General features: G+C 37.2%; 1 protein-coding gene across 4 annotated transcripts in view; it reads right to left on the bottom strand.

Annotated features, from left to right (window-relative positions):
- PUM3 (pumilio RNA binding family member 3) overlaps positions 1-25,645 on the bottom strand; it is a 63,821-nt gene that overhangs the window by 19,308 nt on the left and 18,868 nt on the right. For 3 of the 4 annotated variants that reach the window (XM_077148308.1, XM_077148310.1, XM_077148309.1), the window contains exons 13-18: positions 25,202-25,282; positions 13,487-13,629; positions 12,603-12,825; positions 9,349-9,436; positions 6,561-6,651; positions 2,784-3,086 (exon numbers count right to left, since the gene is read on the bottom strand). In XM_077148308.1, the coding sequence (XP_077004423.1) occupies positions 2,954-3,086; positions 6,561-6,651; positions 9,349-9,436; positions 12,603-12,825; positions 13,487-13,629; positions 25,202-25,282 (759 nt within the window). In that variant the 3' untranslated portion in view covers positions 2,784-2,953. Of the gene's footprint in view, positions 1-2,783; positions 3,087-6,560; positions 6,652-9,348; positions 9,437-12,602; positions 12,826-13,486; positions 13,630-25,201; positions 25,283-25,645 lie in introns of those variants that run through there. The other variant, XM_077148312.1, reaches the window with a different exon arrangement.

The following is a 25,645-nucleotide window of genomic DNA, read 5'->3' as shown; positions in this document are numbered from 1 at the left end:
GCAGACCCAGAAAATAATGGAAGTTCTAATGAACTTTATGTGTCAAGCAGTATAAAAACCAGTCTTCAGAGACATCGTTACGTTACTGTGTTCGTGGCTGCAACTTTCTAAAGACCCAAATCAAAATGCCCTAACAATAAATGGATGTTTATTCTCTCACATGAGCAGAAGTCCAGGAGGTTGGGGCAGTTCGGGCGTTGATCTATTCAGCAGCTCAACATCATCAGATTCTTTTCACCCTTTAGCTCAGCTGTCCTCAGCATGTGTGCTCTCCTCTCAAGGCTCAAGGCTGTAAGATGGAACAACAACTCCAGGCATCCTATCTGCACATGCCAAAGGCCACTGCTGGAAAGGAGACTCTCTTCTTTGTATGCCTCAGTCTAAAGAAACCTTTCCCAGGAATATTTCTTTCATTGTTCATTGGCCAAGGCTGCTTCCTAAATCTATCACTGACTTAAGGAAAAGGCTCATGCCAGTACCCATGTACAAAGCACACAAGAATGAATGAGGCTGCTGGAGGCAGGAAGCAACCAGCCCAGGATTGCCTCACTCACGTTGTTCTGAGGTTGTCAATATCTCAGCCTCTTTATGACCCATTCAAGGTACAATGGGTCATACCAGTCAAGATTTACTAGAGCCACTGAAAGGAGTAGGCTCTAAAATAACTTGAGAGCCCTTCTAGGCCAGGGGAAAAAAAAAAGGAAAAATGGATTCTTGGTGGTCAATGGTGCCTGATAGAGAAGAGTTTCTCTAATGAAAAGTGTAGGAAAATAATAGGAATGTAGAAATGAAGCAAATAAAAATAAATGAGGCAATTATTAATTCCAGGATAAATAAAATGGTATAGGAAATGTACTGAGAATTCACTACTTGATTCAATATTTAACAATTTACGGAGGCAAAGTACTATAAACCCTGATCACTGGTTTATCAAAAACAAAACAATTCTATCAGGAAAGGAAGTAGGGAAATGGTGATGATGAAAGTTCTAAATCTTTATTTTTCATAACAGGAAGTCTAAGGAAAATGTTTAAAACTGATAGATGTGAAAAAATAGCCATATACTTAGAACTTTAGCAGAGTTAAGAGAATTGGAACTAGTTGCTTCTGAGGATGGAAAGGCAGGGGTGTGGAGGAGGGGGTAGATGATTGCTGCTTTAGTTATAAGCTTTACAGTATTCTAACTTTTTAAATTACGTACATTCTTTTTTTTTTGTTGTTTCAAAGATGGAATAAATTGCAGGGGTTTCTCCCCCACCACACCCTCCCTGCCAAATGGGCCCTTTTTATGGAAAACACAAACTATCTATCATTAGTCAAACAAGAACAAGCTCTTATGTCTTTTTCCCCATTCACCTCTTCTCACCCTAGCCTCAGTTCCCCCAGCTGTTCCACCCCTACCCTTTAGTCCCACGGGGGTGGGAGAGAATCCATGCCAAAAGGCAGTTGCAGGTATCAGCTCTGCTATATTTTAGGAAGGCTTCAATGCATCCCAGCAGGAAAAGGGCTGGAGTCCTGGTAGCTTACAGGTTGGGAGCAGTCTTGGGAATCTACAGACAAGAGTGGGTATCCTGTTACACCAGGCTACTTAGAGAAAGAAACAGCAAGCATGGGATATAATCAAGGCTCTGTATCAAAAGCAGTCAAATTAGACAGGGCTACTATAGCCTAACTGATCTACTGTTTGAGACTGACTTCATGTCCCCCACAAGACATGTTCAAATCCTAATCCCTGGTCCTGTTGTGTGAACTCATTTGTAAACATGATCTTTGAAGATCCTATTAAGATGAGCCCAAACTGAATCAGGGTGGGCCTTAATCCAACATGACTGGAGTCCTTATAAGCAAAGGAAACTTGGACATGGAAGTAGAAGTCACAGAAAGACTGAAGAAGACAGATCACCGAATGACAGACACAAAGGCTGACTGCCATCAAGCTACCACCAGCACACCACAGACTCTGGAGAAACCATGGCTGTTGGCACCTTGATTTTGGATTTCTAGCCAACTCTGAGACAATAAATCCCTGCTGTTTAAGTCAACCAGTCTGTGGTATCTGTCACAGCAGACTTGGCAAACTAAGGCATCTAACAATCTTTCCAAGCTTTGTTGCTAAAAGGCAACAGAGTTTTAAAGTTCAAACATCCTAACTGCCCTTAAATTTAAAGGCCTGCACTATAGCAAACTTGCATCTTCTTCTTTTTAAATCAAACCTTACAGGCTTAAATCACTTTGGGAACAGTCCCAAGGGAGAAAGTCTCACCATGAGGAGCCATTTACTTGGAGGTACTAGATCCAGAGACGGGGCGATTTTCCCTAATTCATCTAGCACTTCCCTCTATGAACCTTAACTTTCTAAATGTGGCTTTCAAACAAAATCTAACATGAAATCCAATCCAGAGGGCAGCTGGGAATGTAGCTGCCTGGGTTGCAGGGCTTCCCTCCTCACACCCATCAAGATACTGAGGTTTCCCAAAGTTGAACTCAAAACCACGACTTCCACCAATCTGCTTCCACCAGAAAGTTCCCATGGCTTTTTTTCACAGCCTGCCTTCCTTTTGAGGTTCTATCAAGTCCCATCTCCTTCATGAAGCCTTCTCAGAACAATGTTCACTGGAGGCTGCTTCTCCCCCAAATCAATTCATGTAACCACATTTTATATATATTTGGTTGGTCCCCCATATATGATTGTTAAACTCTCTACATTACTGCCTTACATCATGATTTCCTACTATTCAGTATGACCGAGAAGATGGCTGGAATTAAACAAAAAGAAAAGACCATTTCTAGAAAGCAGTTTATAAACATATTCTTATACAAAGAATAAACACATATACAGAGTACCCCAAACTCTATATTATATTAGGTGAATTCTAATTCTTCTTTCCCACACTGGGAAAAACAGAACAGAAAAGGAAAAAATAATTCCTTCTTGTTCTTAACTGTGTTCCACCTAGGCTGTCAGTTTTTCAAGTAGAGTTTGTATTCCTTTGCTGGTGTTTTTGTTTTTTTCCAATGTGGGAATGAGGCTTTTCAGTTCAGCTTTGATTTTGTTTGTAACTTCTTGATCAGAATTCTGGAGAAGACTGGAGAGGAAAAAAGATTAACAAACAAAAAATTAATTAAATATCATAAAATCCCCACTCAGTCACCTGCAACTATCACCTATATACAAAATTCGTTAACTTGTGAGACAAGTCCTATAACTATATATAAAGTGTTTTGTTTTCTTTCACCAGATGAACTGATGGAGGACAGCCACTCTTAGTTTAAAATCACAAAGAAAATGTTTTAGAATCCAGCTGGTATAGTTTTATCTCCCTACCCCATATTATTGACAGCTTCTTCCAACATAAAAAAGTTAGAACGGCGATAGTCCAAATACCCCGAAACAGTGGGACAGAAAGATCAAAGGCAATGGTGGAATTATACAGAAAAGGTAGGGTTTTAACAAATGAGTATGACTGCTAAATCACTAAACTGATATTTCATTTAGTCTCCAATTTTTTAGAGCAACTAGAAGTAAAAACCTAAAATTATGGAATTGTAACCCATACCAAACTCTGAAATCTGTTCTACAACTAACTGTTGTGCTATGCTTTGAAATTTATTGTAAGAAAAAAAAAAGGGCCGATTGTGATGACAAAAAACTCTTTATTCATTCTAGCCTCCAATGTTCTGGAGCAGCTAGAAGGAAAAATCTGAGAGGATGGTATGGTAGCCCATGACAAACTTTGGGATTTGTTCTGTAATTACTTGCTGAAGAGTGCTTAAAAAACTTATTGCTTCTTCTTTCTTTGCTTTGTCTATATGTTATATTACACAATAAAAAAAGTTAAAAAGAAAAAAAAAGAATCCAGCTGGTGGACTCACTCAAGACATTCATAGGACCAACTCCACTCCACACAGGTCACACTGTCATTTTAATTACCTTAGGACTTACATCCAGCCTTAGAATTATTTACTGGTTGCTACCTGTATTCCATTTTTTCTTCCCCATCTAGATGGTAAGCTAAAAGCAGGGACCCTTGCGTCCTTCTCTTTCAGGCTTCACAGCACCACATGTACAGAGCACATGACCGATAAATGCTCCTTGAAGATTAATTCCTGTGTTTAAAACCCACCTGACTGTATATCCAAGAGTATGCCATTTAAATTCTCTAAGACTCTATTTCCTAATCTCCAAAATGGGAATAACAACACAATCCATCTTTCACCCCAAAGGCTGCTTGGAGCTTACATGCTCTTGTATCTAAATCACCTAGCCAGAGCCAACACTTAGTTAAGTGCTCAATAAACATTAGCTCTTAAACAAAATATTTCCAGCCTCTGCTTTCTGCAACCCTGCCTGAGTGCTGTATCACTACAAGTGAATAGAGCCCTAGTGGCTGGTAACAGGCAGGTTCATTTCTCTTTTCAAAGGAGGGGTTGAGTCACAGGAATCTGACAACAGAACACCACGTCTGACTTTCCCGTTCTTGGTCCTCACCACATTTAAATACTGATCTCTGAAAACACATTCCAGAAAGAAATCACTTGGCACTTTCTAAGTCCTTGGCCCCAATAACTTCCATCATGTCAGTAAAGAGGAGGAAAAGTTATTAGCACCAAGCAGCATTTCACTGTTTGTGGGAGGTAAGTGACAAATACAGCTTCCCACACGCAATGTTGAAAAAGCTGAAAAGCAAAAGTCCCCTTTTAACGGATTTGTGACTCATCAGGTGCTATTCTATATAACCTGGCTAAATACAGTCACATAATATATTATATTAATAATAAAGTTAACATTTATTGAACACTTGTGTATTAAACATAATGCTAAGCATTTTAAATGTACCATCTTATTTAGTCTTTATAACAACCCTAGGATTATCATTAATGTCATTTTACAACCAAGGAAATTAAGACTCAGAAAAGCTTAATGATTTGCCCAACAATAAGCTAAGACTGGAGCCCAGACAATAAAGTCTAAAATCCATGCTTTTTAATGCTAGAGTATTCTGCATTAAAAATTTTCTAATCGTGGAACTGTGACCCATACCAAACTTTAAATCTACTCTATAACTACTTGTAAAAATGTACTTGGAAATTGCTTTTTTTTTGTATATATGTTGTATTTCACACACACACAAAAAAACATGTTAAAAAAATTTTCTTTTCTACCTACTGTCAAAAGACTTAGCCTAAATAAATACATAATGCAGAAAATAAAATGTTTATATGTTTTAAATAAAATATAAACAAGGAGGGGAATTTTACCAAAGAGGTCAAACATTTTACAGTATTCCAAAACTACACAAAAATGATTCATGTTAATCAATTATCTATGGTTTAACTTCCCTTTATAACCTCAAATGTTTTATGTGCTCCTGTTTCAATTCTAAGTGGTGCCTCATAATAAACCTATGGTTTCCTCGATTATATGTATGAAACTCACCCAAGAGGAGTTCTGATTGATGAGCAATCTTTATAAATTGAGTTCAGGGCATCACTGAAATTTTTAGTTAATTGAGTATAATGAAAAACATGTCATTAGGTGTTAACACTTCAAATGCCCGGTAAAGAAATTCACATCAAGAAAATTCATATTTCAGCTAATGGATTCTGGCCATTCAACATCAACTGGAAAATTAACTAATTTTAATGAGACATGAACAAAATGATCTGCATTACCCATATATTCAGAATACTGATGTACTTGAAGAAATGCATATGAGTGTGTGTGTGTGTGCCAGGCCAAATTATACAATGATGAAATATCTAACATAACATTTATAAACAATACAGACTGAAGACCATGTTGCATATAAAACACTGTAGGAAATTCAAACTAGGATTGGTATCTATTTTCCTGAACCTGCAATAATACAAATGGGAACAAAATTAACAGCGATTGCTTCAAAATAACACACAAATCTATTTTAACTAATTGTTCTTACAGAGGGATTTCATCTGCACATAGACATCATGAAATTTCAATGATGTGCAAATCATATATTCAACATAATGATGTCCAGACAACAATATACAAATACGCTATGATTCATAAATCATCAGTGTTCTATCAGTCTAATTAGAAATAAATTAGCATGCAGACTTCAGTAGCAAATGCTTTTCCTCTAAAAGTGAATCTTAAAAGGAGAGCACTTGCAGAATAGTTGAAAAAAAATTAAGAAAATTACATGTAAATTCAGCCATAATTTAAAAAACAACTTTGTCAGTTTTCATAGGGTCAAGAATTATTCATTAAAAACCATATAGTTGAACTGTTGTCAAAAACATAAATGTGGTAAAACAATCCTGATATCTTGTGAATGTCATAATTTTATCCTTGACATCCTTAAAAAGAACGCAACTGAGAAAAAAATTTAGTACTGTAAGTACTACATGTGCTTTCTAATACTTGGCATACTTGTCTAGACCATGAGTGGCTAAGGATAACATTGGGACATTGAGAACAAATATTAGACTTGAGAAATAAATGTGAAGGAAGTATCTTTTGCATGACCAGGAATTCAGGACACAGACCCTGAGCTGAGAAAGGCACAAGGTATACATACCTAGAAAGAATAATGGCACCTCGATTCACACTAGCCCAGGACTTCAAGTTTTTCATACCAACATGCTCTATGAGTACTTTTGCAAAACAATCTGTAAAATAAACTGGAACTTAGTAAACGTTATATACCAAGACTTAAATTCCCAGTACCCTCTCTACTGCTCTTAAACATGCAACTCTGTTTTAATAAAAAAGCTAATAAAAAGAGCTCTCACTCAATCTCCCTTAATGAAAAAAAAAAAATTTCAGCACAGATGTAAACAATGTGTTTCTAATACAGCTATTTCTTTCAACTCTGATCCAAATCCTAAGCTATGTTTAGCAGTAATTACTCAAGAGAAACAATGAATTCTTATAAAACCCTCAGCTGGTCATGTTTGCATTTCTTTGTACCATTTAATGATTTAACCCTGACCTGAAAGCTATTCAGGAAGTAAATGTTTGACAGCAACACCTCTGTTTAGTTGAAATCAAGTTCTCCCTCAAAGAGGAATACTCACCTCACCCAGGTCATACTACAAACATAACTAGTGGTTGAAGTATGACCATTCCAGCTTGTGCCTGGCAATTTCTCTCCACAAGGCTAAAACAACACCCACAATCTGAATTTCAAGGCCTTGGTATTTTATCTTATTCATTGTGCCATCTAAGTACAACAAATTCTTGTACAAAGAGAGAAATTGTGAAGGCTAAGATTTAATGCAGATAGGTAGGGAGAATCTATTTTGAAGATGAACATTTTGATCTTATAAAGTAAGGTAGCACATACAACGCATTCAAAGACACACTTATAAACTTGCCGCCCTGAATCAAGAAAAAAAATCCAAACAGTAACAAAAATGTTTTGCCTTTAAAGTAAATTTGTGAAGAAATGAAGAAAAACCAAAGATCCAAATGTAAGGACCCTTAAAAAGCCAGAAGGCCTACGGCTATTCTGCCTTTCATAGTACCTGCTAAAGAGGGACGTAGCTGAGCCAGTGAGACAGACTATATTTACCAATGATGATCACAACATCATCTCCTGTCCTTTGTGCTCCTCTACAATACTGGCACTCCCCACAAGAGGTGGAATCTATGCTTGTGCCAGTTTGAATCTTTCGTGCACCCCAGAAAAGCCATGTCTTTTAATCTTCATTCAATATTGGTGGGTGGGAGCTTTTTGATTATCCATGGAGATGAGATGTAACTCACCCAATCGTGGGTGGCAACTTCTGATTAGATGGTTTTCATGGAGATGTGTCTCTACCCATTCAAGGTGGGGTTGCTTACTGCAGCCCTTTAATAGGGAACCATTTTGGAAAAGGCTTTAGAGCCCAAGCAGCCAGAGACCTTTGGAGATGAAGAAGGAAAATGCCCCCGGGGGAGCTTCATGAAACAAGAAACCTGGAGAAAAAGCTAGTAGACTCTGCCATATTTGCCATCTGTCTTTCCAGTTGAGAGAGAAACCCTGAACATCATTGGCCTTCTTGAACCAAGGTTATCTTTCCCTAGATGCCTTAGATTGGACATTTCTATAGCCTTCAATTTGGTCATTTTCCTAGCCTTTGAACATGTAAACTTTCAATTTAATAAATCCCCCCTTTTAAAAGCTCCTGTTTCTGGTATATTGCATTCCAGCAGCTTGCAAACTAGAACAATATCTTCCCTATTTGAACCTAGATGGGTCTTTGTGACTGACTTGCACCAAGGGCATATGGCAGACGTGAAAGCATATGATTTTTGAGGCTAAATCAAGAAAATAACACGCACCTGCCTTGTTTTATGGGTGATGCTTGTCTCTTGGAGCTCAGCCACCTTGCTGTGAGGAAGCTCAAGCAGCCTAGGAAGAATTGAGGTTGTTGGATCCCAGCCAACAACCAGTAGCAACTTGCCAGCCATGTGAGTGAGTGATTGTAAAAATGGATCTTCCAATCCCAAACTGAGCAGCTCCAGATGATTGAGTTGAACAAAGACAAGCTATACAAGATCCTGACTTGTTTTATTCACTATTAAGTTTTGAGGTAGCTTGTTATACAGTAATAGATAACCAAAACACCTAGACACACTCATTTGCTATGCCATGAAAACGACAAAGACATTAGGCCTGAAGAGGCATGTTTTAGGGCACTCAATGCATTGTAATTAAGAAAGAGAGAGCCACTAGAAGATTCTCTGGATCTTAAGAGTAAGCCAAAGAATTGTTCCAAAATAAACTAAACTCAGTTCAACCATGCATTAACTTCTTTATTAAAGAAAAAGAAGATTCAAAACATTGTTTATCAATATTTATCACAAGAAGCTTCATCTTTTTTTTTTTAAGAAGCTTCATCTTTTACAAAAATTAAGTGAAAAATTGTCACATCCCTATCTTTAAGAGTAGAGTACGAAGTGACAGCTCTACCACTTTACTGATTTCCTTACTATCCATGAGAACTGCAACTTCCCTCAAGACATGAATCCATGATCTGCCATCTTCTGCAGACACTATAACTACCCCCTGTTAACTCCCCCCACTCCCCAATCTCACCATCCCCAAAGAGTATTATGGCATTTTAGGGTACTGGCCAAGCTTACTTAGAAGTCTGAAGTAGTAGAGGAGAAAGGAGAGAAGGATGGTAGGGGTGGGGGAGAAAAATGAAATGAAAATTCTAGGGCACAAATTTCAGAGGAAAATAAGCATGATTTGCTACTACTGAACCATTTCTAAACACTTGACAAACTTTCACTTGAACTTAAATGGCCAACATAAAGTTCAAAGAAACCAGGCATTACTGAAATTCTACATAAGAAGATAAAGTTTCACAGCCTACCTTCTCTTCCATTTTCTTTCATCTTTTCATCTTGCTCTATTAACCACTTCAGGACTAGATGTCCGGCAGGATGTTCTGCAATATGAAGCTATGAAAGGTCAAGAACACAAGTTAGTTTAAAAAACCGTTTTCATCCATGATTTGGTCTACAACCCATTCCATATCACTACATATAGTTAAGGACCCAACCAAGTTAAAAATTTCACAGATTTAAGGATTTATGTAAAATGACCATTACCCTTGGAGAGACCAGAGGTCTAGTTCAGTCCCCAGACTGAAACGAAAATGGTTATCCATGATAACATAGCCACTGAGAACTCAGTAGTTCAAACACAGGTTCATGAGTTTCAGTTTAAATAGCCCCACTAGAATATCCATCTTAAGATCCTGAATTAACTTCTTTATTAAAGAAGAATAAAGATCTTTATTTAAGATTGTAATATGTAGTTCTATGACAGAGAGAACACAGCAGCAACATTAAAACCTAATTCTGCATATTATTTATCTACCTATGACTATATAATAAGGAATATTAACCGATGATGAGACGACCAACAAAACAACTCTTCAACTCAACCTTACTCTTTTTCAAGGACCATGTTTAGGGGCTACAGTCTCTCCTTATTAAGCACAGGGGACAATAGATATAATTTCCTTATAGAGAAAATTTTCACTGAACACTCATCTTTCTGATTTATTAACAACCTAGTTTTTGAGATCCACAGCTCATTTCTCTTTTCTAATTCCATGTCAGAAACACCTGGGGTATTCAATACTTGGTACTGATTTTATTCATATCCAAATACATGACTGTGAAAAACATTTTCAAGGCAAGACTTTGACCCAGATGGTTAGAGGGAATCAAAGATGAATAGCATATACTTGCTATAGTGGGAAAGGCTCTTGGAATTTTCCTCCCCCAGCTTTCTTCTCAACTGAGCACTACTCTACCCTCTGACCCCCAATTTTCTGTTAATTTCAAAAGGTTCCTCCCCAACCTCAGGGGATATATCCTGACTGGTCTCAACCAGTTCTGGTAATTAAATTATTCTGCTAGTGATTAGGTGCAGGAGTGAATATGGGACTCAATTCTCATCAATAAAATGAAAGGGAAGTCTGTTTGGAGGTTGTGCTAGTTTGCTAGCTGCTGAAATGCAACATACCAGAAACAGATTGGCTTTTAATAAAAAGGGGTTTATTTTATTAGTTCTTCAGATGAAAGGCAGCTAACTTTCAACTGAGGTTCTTTCTTATGTGGGAAGGCACAGGATGGTCTCTGCTGGCCTTCTCTCCAGGCCTCTGGGTTCCAACAACTTTCCCTGGGGTGATTTCTTTCTGCATCTCCAAAGGCCTGGGCTGAGCTGCTAGTGCTGAGATGAAGTGTGCCGAGCTGCCTGGGCTGTGTTACGTTGGGCTCTCTCATTTAAGCACCAGCCAATTAAGTGAAACGTCATTCATTGCAGCAGGCACACCTCCTAGCCAACTGCAGATGTAATCAACAATAAATGAAGTTCACATACCATTGGCTCATGTCCACAGCAAAAGAACTAGGTGCCTTCACCTGGCCAAGCTGACAACTAAATCTAATTACCACAGAGGTTTTCTCCCCAGTTACAGGAGGCAAAGCCTATTTGATCTTGTCCTTTTCTTCCTGTGTGGGTCAGGGTGAGGGGATGTGTGTCTAAGGCAATGAAGCCAGCTTGAGACTATAACAAGATAGTCACAAAGATGGCCCAACAACAAAGAATAGGCCAGGGAGCTGATGGCCCTGAGCTGCTGCACCATACTTGGAGATGTCTACTCATCATTTTTCTTATTGTGGTAATTAAATGTCTTAAATGTTATGAATAGGTATTTTACTAGTTGCAGCCACAGCATTTCTCACTAAAACAATTGCTCACAGTAATAAAGTTAGAAGTCTTTAGATTTGGATAATATTCAGATATCACTTAGTTCCCTTTGCATCCTGACCACGACATGTCATAGCAATTATCTTGCTGTACTGTAACACCCTGCTTGCATGTGTCTCTTCAATGGCTTCCAAGTCCTTTAAGGGCAGGGACCCTGTCACCTCATGTCTCAACACTTTTCTATGTATCCAATAGGGATTTGTTGCCTTTTTGATTAATGAATGAAAGGCATGAAACTTGAATTACACATCCTCAAGCTGTAATAATGGGGTTAATAACAAAAGGCTTTTCTGAGCATTAAATAAGATAAGAATTAAGTTAAAGCAGAGGTGTTATTTTCCCACCTGAGAAAATAACAGGCACTGCATAATAAATGTCTATTTGTCAGGAAGGTTAGATCCCAGCATGGGACAAAGGCCCGGTGAGATCTGACCTCTGCCTTCCTCTCCCCTTGTTTATTGATTTCCAACACCCCGAGCCTTCTGTTCTCCAACATACCTAGTTCCTTCCTACCTTAGAGCTGCTGTGCATACTGTTCCCTCCACCTAGAACCTTCCACCATTCTTCACTGAACTACTAATCCTTTGGGTCCCAGCTTAGCTGTCACTGTCCAAGGGAAGCCTTCACTGGATAGGGTGGTTCCATCTCTTATACAATCTCATAGAATCTGTAGTTTTCTTTTATGGTACTTATCTCAATTCTAACTTATATAATGCTTTGTGTAAACAATTATTTAAATATGGTATCCTCCCAAAGACAGTAAGCTTTGGTTGGAGCAGTATTGACCACTGCCTAGCATAAACCTTAGTGAAATTAAGATGCAAACAGAATAATATGAGGTCCAAATAAAACGGAAGGAGCTAGCAAAAGGAGAAAATATATTTTAACGAGTATAAATTAGGGAAGGTTTTGTGGAAGATTCTGGAGACCCTCAAGGACAAATAAGGCTATCAAAAGGCCGAGCACAGGGAACTGGAGAAATGGGCAACATTCTAGGGTGAGGAAAGAATTCTGTGCAAATGCAGGAAGGTGTCAAAGTCCAGAGCAAATTAAAAATGGAGTAAAAGCACAAAGGAAGAACATGCTAGAAAGACAGCCGGGACTAATCATAGACAACTGAGAACAACATTAAGAGGATTTTCTTTTTCTCCATAGGTAAGATACAGTCATTGCAAGTTTTTGAGAAAGACAGTGCTGTCATGGCATTGTGTTCTAAAGTCAGAATTTTCAAATGTGCTGTTGGGATAGAGTGAGTCTTGAGATAATTATCTTTACAATGTTCTGACTGACTGGGATTTGGGCACATCCTGCAGCTTCCCTGCCTGTTGTACAGTAGCACATTACCTCTCCGTCCTTGCCACCAGGATGCAGTTCTGCCACTGCCACACTGGCGATGGCATTCATGGCAGGCTGGATGTCTCCAATGGCAGATCCCAGAATGGTGGTCACCAACACACAGGTACTCTTATCTAGCACCATCTCTTGGGCGTGTCCTTGCAGGTAGCTTAACAAGGCTGGGGAAATGGATTCTAAGAGCTCTCGCCGGCGGATCTCTGTGTCTTTCTTGCTGTCAGAATATGTTGGATGTAGTATTAAGGTGAGATAAATGAGAAAGGAAATATGGTGGTCTTATGTCAAAAAAATCTCAGAGAGCTATTTATAGTCTCTGTCACACTCTACTGTAATTATCTAATTTTCTGTTACCCATGTAGATGGTGAGTGATGACAGTGGCTCTGTCTGGCTTAGTGTCCCCAGAATTTGAATAGTAAATACATGAAGCTTGCCTTACACAATAAATATAAAACAAAACAAAACAAAACCTGAACAGCAACAACAAAAATCCTACAAGACAACAAATGTTTAGAATACTTTATGGACTCTATTCTCTACTATCTAGAGTACTTAATACATGGTGCCAGTAGCTTTAAATACAAAGAAAAATAAAACAAAACATGGTACAAACCTAAGTGCTGAATATGTGCCAGGCGCTCAAAGGTTTTCTTTTGGCATGACACTGCTTTTATTCCCTTTTCAAGATAAAAACTTTAAAAACCTACCAAAACTGTAGACTTAAAAGTGGAATTTATTCTTTGGGAAGTTTGAGAGAGAGGGGGAGCACAAGAGAGAGTATGTGCATGAATGAATTTCTGGAAGTATGTGCTACTCAAAATTAATGAGCAATAAGTACAGAAGAATAAAGGGCTTAAGCAACTCTTCTTGCTCTTACCTGTGCGCATTTCCATTTCCTTTCTGCAGAATGTCAATAATTTCTCGAACTGTATGTGCAGGGTCTCTGGGGCTCAGTAAATACAACAGGACTTTCCTTCCATATTTGTCATTTACTATGTTAGGCAAGGAACTGATAATTTCCTGTAAAAGCATACAAACAAAAAATTACTCTATATCTACGTTCTAAAAATAAAACAGACTTGAGATTTGAATGGTAAAGAAGAATACATATGTAACTATTTTCCCTAATGTACTTAATGGAAAACGTGGTCCTAGTTCTGAAATCATCTCATTAAAGCCCAAAGAGATTTCAATCTTTAAAAAAGAATCGATTCTCTACTATGGGCTAGCATTACTGAACAATCCACTTATTTTTAACTGACCACGCTCAAGGACTTAAAAAATTATTTTAAGGAGATATTCTCCTTCACTATGACCAATATTTCTTGGGCTACTATTAGGGATATTGCTTGCTGGGATCGGACAGACATAGTTAATTTGCAGCTGCACTTAAACATAGCAGCAGGCAATGAAGAACATTCCTCTCAGAATGTCCCCACTGAGATGTATATGAAAGGAAATAAAGAAACTCTGTTAAACAGAACAAGAGGATAAAGGCTTTTAAAGTTAGGTTACTTGTTCATGGCAAATGAAGGCTGTTCAAGTGTTGCAATGAAAAACAAAAACAGAGGGGGAAGGGAAATAAATCCAGAAAGACTCCACTGAGCAGTTACCAATTACACTGTATGACATTTTCAATCAACTTACCCAAGAACAGTAACCTCCTTTTCTAGTTGTTTGAATTTAAGTGACAAAGGCAATGTCTTCTCCACCCCAACTAAGCCCTTGTGTAAATTTGCTGATGTTTTCACTGTTTAAAAATTCTTTTATTCTTAATAGAGAATGTGCAAGAGAAAAATAATCCGTTTTTCCACCACTCTATATTTCTATTTCTTGTCACAAACTTTATAGATATTCAAATGCATGTATGTTTGAGCACCCAGGGATTCTTCAGAACTGGCTGGGGTCACAGAAAGAATTCAGTTGAACTCCCAAGAGTTACAAATGAGGAATCCAGAAAGTGAGAGGTGGCTTGCCCCATGACATATAGTAACAGTGGCAGAGCTCCAACAGGTCCTGGTTTCTTGACTCTCAATCCTGATTCTTTCAAATAAAACATACAACCTTCCCTTATGGAAAGAAATTTTATGAGATGATGTACTCACTCAGATTTTCTATCCTTAAAAAAAACACTCTGGGGTACATCTTTTTTTTACATGGGCAGGCACCAGGAATCAAAACCAGGTCTCCGGCATGGCAGGCGAGAAGTCGTCCTGCTTAGCCACTGTGGCCCGCCCTGGGGTATAATATCATTTTAACATTCATTTTCATGAGAAAAAATTTTGATGCACTGAACACCTATAAATGACCACTCTTTCTTTTTCTTTTTGCATGGGCATAACTCTTCATTTTTAATTAACATTTTTCCTTGGTGTGAGGAAAAGGAGTGGCATAAAGTGGGCAATGTATTCCTCAATGTACTTTACTTTCTCTATAGATTATACATAAAGACTATTCCAACCAACTGGCTTGGGCAGAAATGGCTTTTCTTTAATAGGAGAAACCATATCATGAACCATAGGCTTCATGATATGCATAAAGGAATAGTCCTCTAACTCATCAAACTTTAGTGCCTTGTGGGTTATCATTAAGGAATTCAGAATCTCAACTTACATTTATTTAAGTCTTCTACAAGAATTCAGTGTTTATAAATTAAGAATTTTAAGGAACTAAAAATGTTTACTTATTTAATTCTCTTTGGTTCCAGCTTTCCCTATCATCGAAAATATACATCTTTGAAAAGTAAATAAATAAAAGGAAACAATATGAGTGCTGTTATGTTATGGAGTACTAATCCATTTTTTCTTAATCTGGGTTACAGAGGAAGGGGAGAGAAATTTCTAGACTATCACCTGGAGAGTACTAACAATTACAATAACATGTAGAAATAGGTTAAGAGGCAGCTACGGTATAGTTGATTTTGTGCTGACTTGGGTCTCTGGAGTCTTGAATTCAACTATGTAGACTTTGGCAAATTCTTATACTTCTCTGCACACCAATTCCCTTATCTGTAAAGGAAATGACACACCTGTCTGTCTTATGGGCAATTACATAGTGCAAACTAGATAATCCTAAAAGCCATACTGTAAACTACTATAAAATAAATATTTTCAAAATAAAAACACACCTCTCAATATATAGCACCCTTAACAACTGAGATTAATTAAAGCTGATGGAGCCATGAATTCGGTATGCTTGCACGAGAAAGAATACCAACAAAATTCCAGTCTTAAAGGTTTTCTGCTTAGCTTTTACCCCTTATCTCCACCCCTAAGAATTAACTTAGCGAAAATCACAACAGAGCCAATTTGTTTTAATTTTTTCTTCTTCTTGTACTCTATAGAACATATGTGAACAGAAGCGGCACAAGAACAAAATACTTTTCTTCTAAACCTTTGTCTAGTTTTGACCTCCTTGTTAACTCCTAGCCATATTCTTTGGCATTCTTGTTTTGCCAAACCTCTTTTAAAAAGGAAAGGTAAGCCTTACCCTGATCAAGATGGAACAGTGAGAAGCTTCAGGACTCTGTCCCCTCAAAGAAGCTTTTTACAACCCACTAGCAAGTGCCGGCAGAAACATCTTGCTCAAAGCACCAGAAAGTGGATAAAGGATTGCAGTAATAGGGAGAGTACCAAACCAAGAAAATAGCTACTTAAAAGTAGGAGGATCTCATGGGGCCCTGGGTGGCTCCTCTACTACCTCTTACCAGCTGGGCACATACTCCCAGTGCAGGTTCCTGGCCTCAGTTCCAGAGGGGCAGAGTAACTCTCAAGTATAGATTGAGAACATATCTGGCCCAGTCTGTCTGGTGGTGGCCTAAGGGAACTTGCCGTTCCAGAACTCACCCCGCATGTAGAAGGAGGCTCACAGAACTCTCTTACAAAATGCTATGGGACAGCAGTTAAGTGGCTGCCTGGGGCAAGGAACGGCTGACTGTAGGATATGTAGTGCAGTACACCTGACAGTGAGGAAAATGTTTCCCAAGGAAGAGAGGACTTTCATATCTGTGCAAATGGGGAATTCCAAGGGCCAAGACAAGACACATGCCCAAGACAAGATGCATGTGCAGAAAGAAGCAGGACCAGAGAGGCCTCTATATTTTGGCCTAGACTATTCTCTAAACTCAATGTATGGATAAGCCCTGAAAACAGAGCACATACACAGGTCAATGTGCTTCTTTCATTTTATTTTTTTTGTTACCTCCTGGCATTAAAGGAAAATTTTGTCTTAATACTAGCGGGATACAAGTTTAAGGTACAGATGCCTCAGTCTAAATTCCAGCAATAACAAATTAAAATATCAAAATGTCCAGGTTTCTCATTCTCAGAAACTTCGGGTATTTATGTGACACATGAGACTGAGAGTCAGAGCTCTGAAGCTATGAAAGTCAGCAGTACTTCTATAGGAACTGTTTAAAAAGTTGAAAAAGGGATCAAACTTTGACTAGTGATATTAAGAAAGCTGATCTGGATAGAACTAAGGCAGATTAGAATACAGGGTAAAGGATGGTATCGTCCATATTTTAGAACTTCAATTTCTGTGTAAGACCAAAGGGAGAGATGCTTATTTGGTGCAAAATTTATATTTTGGGTAGTGCATTATCTAATTTAACTTTTAGGGTCAGTTTAGTTGAACACCATAAGTACAAGAAATCACGAAGAGAGTGTGAGATTTTATTGCTTTGTCCCAGTTGGTATGATGCCTCGCTATATCCCAGAGTAATGTGGGCAGTGAATAAAGAAGTATTTGCAAAGTTCCCTTGGGGGACTGGGGAGAGAGTAAGAAATATTCAACTTCCCTATTTAGAGAATTTCTGATGTTCCCACAAGCAGTGGCGAAAACCAAATCAATAGGTCAAGCCCTCAATCTTGGGGTTCACCACTATGAAACTTATTCCTGCAAAGGATAATAGGCTAAGCCTACTTAAAATTTTCCCTAAGAGTCACCCGCAGAGAACCTCTCTTGTTGCTCACATGTGGTCCCTCTCTCTGGGCCAAACTTGGCAGGTGAACTCACTACTCTCCCCACTACAAAGGACATGACTCTCAGGGGTGTAAACCTCCTTGGCAACATGAGAGAGAACTCCAGGGATGAGCCGGGACCCAGGATCAAGGGATTGAAAAAACCTTCTTGACCAAAAGGGGGGAAAGAGAGAAATGAGACAAAAAGTTTCAGTGGCTGAGAGATTTCAAACAGAGGTGAGGGGTTATCCTGGAGGTTATTCTTATACATTATATAGATATCCCTTTTAGTTTATGGTGTATTGGAGTGGCTGGAGGAAAGTACCTGAAACTGTTGAGCTGTGTTCCAGTAGCCTTGATTCTCGAAGACGACTTTATAAAGAAATAATTTTCACAACATAACTGTGTGATTGTGAAAATCTGTGTCTGATGCTGCTTTTATCCAGCATATGGACAGATGAGTAAAAAATATGGATAAAAAATAATAATAGTGTGGATAAGGGTAAAATAAATTGGGTATATGGAAATACTAGTGGTCAATGAGAGGAGGGATATAGGATACATGAGTTTTTTCTTTTTATTTCTTTTTCTGGAGTGATGCCAATGTTCCTAAAAAATGTTCATGGTGATGAATACACAATTATGTGATAATATTGTGAGCCACTGAGTATATACCATGTATGAACTGTATGTGCATGAAAATTCGTCAATAAAAAAAGAAGTCCAGATTTCAACAAAAGATTACAAAACACACAATGAAATAGGAAATGATGGCCTGGTAAAGATGAAACCATCAGAAACTACCAATGAAGAGGATAACACCTGGGACCTCCTAAACACTTTTAGAAAAGATAAGACAACTGCAATCATACTGTATGAGGAGCGGAAAGAAGAATGAAGAAAAGTAAACAGAGATTGAGGAACTTGTGGGACACCATCAAATGTACAAATACATGAACTCTGGGAATCCCAGAAGAAGAGATAAAGGAACAGAGAGGATATACAAAGAAATAATGGCTGAAAATGTCCTAAATTTAATGAAAGACATGAATATTCACATCCAAAATGAACTTCAAACAGGATAAACCCAGATAGATCCACACTGTATCATGTTATAATCAAACTGTCAAAATGCCAAAGAAAAAGAGAAAATTCTGAAAGCTCCTAGAAAGAAGCAATCTGTTACTTACAAGGGAGCCACAATAAGATTAATTTCTGATTTCTCATTATAAATCATGAAGTAAGAAGGCACAAAAAGACATACTTAGGTGCTGAGAGCAAAAGATTGCCAACCAAGACTTCTGTATCTGGCAAAATTATCTTTCAAAAATGAGGGAGTGAAGCCAACACAACAAGCAATCTCACCACCCTCCCCCTGTCTACGTGGGACATGACTCCCAGGAGTGTGGACCTTCCTGGCAATGTGGGACAGAAATCCTAGAATGAGCTGAGACTTAGCATCAAAGGATTGAGAAAAACCCTAGAATGAGCTGAGACTCAGCATCAAGGGATTGAGAAAACCTTCTCGACCAAAAGGGGGAAGAGTGAAATGAGACAAAGTGGCAATGGCTGAGAGATTCCAAACAGAGTCGAGAGGTTATCCTGGAGGTTATTCTTACGCATTAAGTAGATATTACCTTGTTATTCAAGATGTAATGGAGAGGCTGGAGGGAACTGCCTGAAAATGTAGAGCTGTGTTCCAGTAGCCATGTTTCTTGAGGATTATCGTATAATGATATAGCTTTCACAATGTGACTGTGTGATTGTGAAAACCTTGTGTCTGATGCTCCGTTTATCTACCTTGTCAACAGACGATTAGAACATATGGAATAAAAATAAATAATGGGGGAACAAATGTTAAAATAAATTTAGTATGAAATGCTAATGAAAGCGAGGGGTAAGGGCTATGGTATGTATAATCTTTTTTTTTTTCTGTTTTCATTTTATTTCTTTTTCTGTTGTCTTTTTATTTCTTTTTCTGAATTGATGCAAATGTTCTAAGAAATGATGAATATGCAACTAAGTGATGATATTGTGAATTACTGATTATATATGTTGATGTTTTATTTCATTTGTTAAATTTTTTTTAATTAATAAATTAAATGACATTCTCAAATAAATGCAAGCAGAGCGATTTTGTCACCACTGGACCAGCCCTGTAAAAAATGGTAAAGGGAATTCTCCAGGTAGAAAAGAAAGGACACCAGACAACTGACTGAAGCCACATGAGGAAATAAAGATCTTCAGTAAAGACAATGACACAGATAAACATAAATACAAGTACTATTATAGTTTTGGTTTGTAACTCCACCTTTTACTTCCTATACGATCTAAAAAGGAAATGCATAAAATGTAATGATAAATCAGTGGTTTTGGACTCATAAGTAGAAAATATATGTAATTTGTGACAAGAATTACAAAGAGGTGGAGGGATGGAGGGATATAGTAACATACCGTGTGCATAATGTTGACGTTATGTTAGTATAAAAGCAAACAAGATTTTTATAGATTTAGGATATTCAATTTAAGCCCCACAGTAACCACAAAGAGAACATCAGAGAATATGCTATCAGAGACGGAAAGTAGAGTACAGGTTACCAGGGATGGGGGCCAGGGGCAATGGGGAGTTTATACAAAATAAGTGTAAGGTTTCTGTTTAGGGTGAAGGGAAAGTTCTAGTAACAAATGGTGAGGGTACTGCAACATTGTGAATGTGATTTATCTTACTGAATGGAATGCTTGGGAAGGGTTGGGATGGGAAGATTTATGTTTTTTGTTTTTTTTTTTGGATTTTTTTTTATTAATTAAAGAAAAAAAAGAAATTAACACAACATTTAGAAATCATTCCATTCTACATATGCAATCGGTAATTCTTAACATCATCACATAGATGCATGATCATCATTTCTTAGTACATTTGCATCGATTTAGGAAAAGAACTAGCAAAACAGAAAAAGATATAGAATGTTAATATAGAGAAAAAAATAAAAATAATAATAGTAAAAAAAAAAAAACCTATAGCTCAGATGCAGCTTCATTCAGTGTTTTAACATTACTTAAAAATTAGGTATTATTGTGCTGTCCATTTTTGAGTTTTTGTATCTAGTCCTGTTGCACAGTCTGTATCCCTTCAGCTCCAATTACCCATTATCTTGCCCTGTTTCTAATTCCTGCTGGACTCTGTTACCAATGACATATTTCAAGTTTATTCTCGAATGTCGGTTCACATCAGTGGGACCATACAGTATTTGTCCTTTAGTTTTTGGCTAGACTCACTCAGCATAATGTTCTCTAGGTCCATCCATGTTATTACATGCTTCATAAGTTTATTCTGTCTTAAAGCTGCATAATATTCCATCGTATGTATATACCACAGTTTGTTTAGCCACTTGTCTGTTGATGGACATTTTGGCTGTTTCCATCTCTTTGCAATTGTAAATAACGCTGCTATAAACATTGGTGTGCAAATGTCCGTTTGTGTCTTTGCCCTTAAGTCCTTTGAGTAGATACCTAGAAGATTTATGTTTTATATATGTTTCCACAGTTAAAAAAAATAAGAAAGAAACGAAAGAAAATGACAAAATGCAATATACATGATACTGAATGGGATCAAAGAACAGAAGAGAAAATGATCAAAAGGACATTAATGGAATATAAAATAATTTTGGAATATAGAATGTAAGTTTTATGTCAATGTTAAAATTCTTGAACTTGATAACTGCTCTTAAGGAAATTACATAAGAGAGTATCTTTGCTTGCAAGAAATGTAAATGGAAGTATTACAATTTCAAGGAGTAGTATGAATGTAACATGTTTCTGAAAGTTCAGAAAATAGAATAATAATGCAAAGGTGGCAAAATATTAAAGTTGGTGGATCTGGGTATCTGGGTGGGTGGGTGGGGTACTTGGAGTTCTCAGTTTAGAGTTCATATTATTTTTGTAATTGTCCTGTAAGTTCGAAATTATTTCAAAATAAAAAATTAAAAGAAAAAAGGAAAGGTAAAGAGATCAAAGGGTACACTCAGGAAGCAGGGTTAGTGTACCCATGCGTTATCAGCAGAATGGAGAAGCAAGAAACAGCATACACTTCTTGAGAACAAAGCCTACAGCATACACACGTCCATCGTAAGTTGTATGTGGGTACAAAAAGAAACACAGACCGCCTTTAACTTCAAGGAGCTAAAATCCAGCAGAAAACGCAAGACAGATTTAAAGTTTGAAATAAAATAAAATAAAAATATAAGATTTAAATAACAGATAATAACAGAATTGTGGAGGGAACACAAGATCACTAGTTACAAAGAGGCAGTGAACACCAGCTTCCTGGTGTTTGTTTTAAAAATAAGGTGATTTTATTAAAATTCTACCTCAAAAAATTGCAAGGCCTATCAACAAGGAGCATATGTTTCCAGAGACGGGAACCACATAGTGGCCACCACCTTAGAAAACGCACATACTGGATCCATTCCCCACAGTCCACCACTCCACTTGTCTTCTTCCTCCTGCCTCACTCATTTTACTTACCTTGTCAATGATCATTTTTGAGTTTGTGAACCCTGGTCAGATTATGATTAACTGCTAAATGAATGGATGGCAAAGACAAAAATTACAGGAACTGATAGGATGGGGAGATCGGTCTGGATGGGAGATGAGAGCACACTATTTGGAAAATGAACTGGAAGATGGTTTGATTTCAAACTGACATTTCAGGAGATCCAGTTACTCTGAGCAGAATGCTTAGCAACACTAAGCTTTCTTGGCTATTTTAAAAGCATTGCATAGCATTGCATAATGCCACAGGTTTTGTAGTGGCTGGGTGGGAAATATGCACACTTGACTCTATATAAACATACGTGTCAAATATTTGGTAATCCAGCAATTCTGCTACGTAAGTATCTTAGAGAAACTGTTAATGTATATATAAGGACATATATATGCAAGAATGTTCAAAGAATTATTTGGAATAGCAAAAACTAATAATTTAAAGATAATGCTAATATTATAGACAACTTGAATGACCATTAACATGAAAATGAAAAGATAAATTGTGGTATACTCATATAGCGGAATACAGTTTGACATCAAAAAAGGAATGATTTAGAACAGAGTTGGGCAAACCGCAGCTCATGGGTCAAATTAGCCTGCAGTCTGTTTTTGTACACTCTGCAAGCTAAGAATGGTTTTTACATTTTTAAAATGCTGTTAAAAAGCAAAAACAAAACAAACAAGAATATGTGACAGGAAAAAATAAGCAAGAATATGGCCAACTAAGCCTAAAATATTTAATATCTGGCCTTTTGCAAAAGAGATCTGTCTACTCCTGAAGAGGAATCTCATTACCATAATGCCAAACTCAAGTTGCAGAAGAATATATACAATATAACATCACTTATACAGAATATATTAGCAGGCAAAACATTACATGTATCTACATGTAGTTGAAAGAATAAGGAAATGCACTCAAATAAGCACAGTGGTTTTGAGGTGGGGGTAGGATTGCAATCAAGGATGAGTACACAAGGGCTTCATTTTGTGTCTGTCATGTTTTACTTATCTCAGACAGTGCGAAGCTGGGTGTTCACTGTATTATTCTTTATATCTTTCTGCATATTTTAAAGATAATACATTTTTAAATATACATCAATATTTACTCACTCTCAAACAGCAATGGGCTAGTGCACTTATTTCATTTCAAGAGGAACAGTGCCGTTAAATCCAGTGCATTATACCAATGATTTCAGGGTAAAATGGATCAAATTTTGTAAGTATGTTTATCTTAGAAAGATGGCAGGTAGGAAGCTGTGTATCCATTTTGAAAGGTGAAGGGCTCAGGTGATCAGGCTGTAATTTCAACCTGACATTTCAAGAAACCTAGTTGCCCTGAAAAAATACCTAGCAACACAGTAAGCTTTCTTGGTTATTTTTTAAAAGCACTGCACAACTGCAACAGGTTTTGTGGTGGAAGGGTGGGAAAAATGCAAGTGCAATTAGCATTCCAGAATTATATCATTAGCTACATAGTTTAATGATACACAGAACCAGCTGAGCTTTTGTCAGTTAGAGGAGAAAGAGCAGCAGTGCAGCTCTTTTCAAGGAAGTTGGCCCTAAGTATGAGAAAGTCATTAGGACTGTGGGTTAAATAGTTGTAGGAATCAAATTCATAAGCAAAGTAATGCCTAAGAAATTAAAACTGTTTTAACAGTGACTTTAAATGAGATAAAATCTTAGAAAAAAAATTAATCTGGCAGACGACTGATTATGGCAAAACCTAAGTTTAGTTTTTCTTGATATCCATTTAGAACAGTTCTGCAAATTTTACTTGTAGTGAAAATATTAAACAAAAGCAAACTTTCAATAGCCCAGTCTGTTTCCATTTTCATGAAACAGCTTTATTCATTAGCTAATTCTATGGCCTCACATCTCTGTCACAGGAATAAAAAACAATCATTATTGATTGGAGTCAAAAGGGTAATAAAGTCACAAGGAACATGTCAAAATACTCAATTTGACATGAAAATCTTGCCAATGTGTTTCTTCCCACAACATTATTCCAAAGAAAGTCATCACAATCTTAAAATAGTCAAGGGCAAAGCAAGGGCATGAGAAATTCATACCCTAGAACCTACAGCTGGTGTCTAAGAAATCTCCTTCCCCTCTGCTGGTGGATCTGCTTTTTCTGCTACACCTAACTCTGCTGGTCCAGACAGGCTATAGAGAGGGGCCATGACAACACTACCTTCCGGCACCGTCCATATACTTGTCCCTTCCAATGATGTGAAAGCCGTGTTTGTCACTAAAATTCTTCTAAGGGGCCCATCCATGTGTATCAAAGAGAAAGGTCTGTGTAATTTTCAGATGAATAAGCCATGTCTATACAAATTATGCCACTTTTAAAACAATGTTCAGTCACTGCTACCGGTGTTGAAATTTCTTATTCTCACCCCTGCAAACTCTATTATCATATACACAAAACTACTTGCAGAGAGGACCACAGAATCAGAAGTCAGACAAACGGGTACTCATTACAAGATGAAGGAATAATTTCAGAATGTGATTTTTAATTTTAATAACTTTTAATCTGACTCTACAGAAGCATTCATGAAAGCACTAAAAGTATAACAACTGAGTACATTTTATCAGAGTTGTTTCTCCATCAGATGTATTGATAAAGCAGGATAATCATGCAGAGGCAGTTTCTCCATAGGAAGAGAGAGTTAAAAAGGTCATGGATATCTTCTGCCTGGATATAAGCTCCTGAATAATTGAAGATTACTATGTAAACTAACTTCTGATCAAATTTAAACACCACTTTGCAAATGTATCTTTTTTCTTTTTCATATCTCATATGGCCTAAAAAGCCATGTTATCCTATGTATAATCCAATATAAAAATATTAAAGTCTTAATTTAACCACAGTTCTTTAAATATTTAAAACAAGCCACAAGATTACGGTTTAACACAGGAATAATGTAACCTCTGACAAGAGTTGAGGCAACTAAAAAGTAACAGAAAATACTACGTAGAAGGCATATGTGAAAGTCTTTATACAGATGTAGACGTGAAATCAAACTTACACACCCACAACTGGCACAACAATTTAACTTAATTTAAAGACCATCAGAATTACTTACTGATATGACAATCTGCTTCACAAGTTTAGTATCATCAATACAATCAAATGCTGCCAATAAAACCAAATGGGAGTACTGGCCCTGTAAGAAATAGAGGCCAGTAAAGGTTAAAAAAAAAAAGCACAGATTTTCCCTTTTGTTCTGCCCATGGAGTAATTTTTTATTTCCCTTTTGTTCTGCCCATGGAGTAATTTTCTATTAAAAAAAATGACAATGTCTATATAAATAGCTATCCTGTTAATGAATAGCTACTTGAAAAGTAAATTCAAGAAAATATATGTGATCAGGTTAAGGGAAAAACAAAATATAAAACTATGTAGGATATAGTATTCCAATCATGAAAAAAATTAACAGATAAAATATATAAACACAGATATAAGTACATATAATTATACATGTACAAAATACACATACTATGTGTACATAAAAAGTCCTGGAAGAAAG

The sequence above is a fragment of the Tamandua tetradactyla genome, chromosome 2, assembly GCF_023851605.1.
Source record: "Tamandua tetradactyla isolate mTamTet1 chromosome 2, mTamTet1.pri, whole genome shotgun sequence".
NCBI classification, from domain to species: domain Eukaryota; kingdom Metazoa; phylum Chordata; class Mammalia; order Pilosa; family Myrmecophagidae; genus Tamandua; species Tamandua tetradactyla.
Note: the sequence above shows the minus strand (reverse complement) of the source record. Positions and strands in the feature narration are given on the sequence as shown.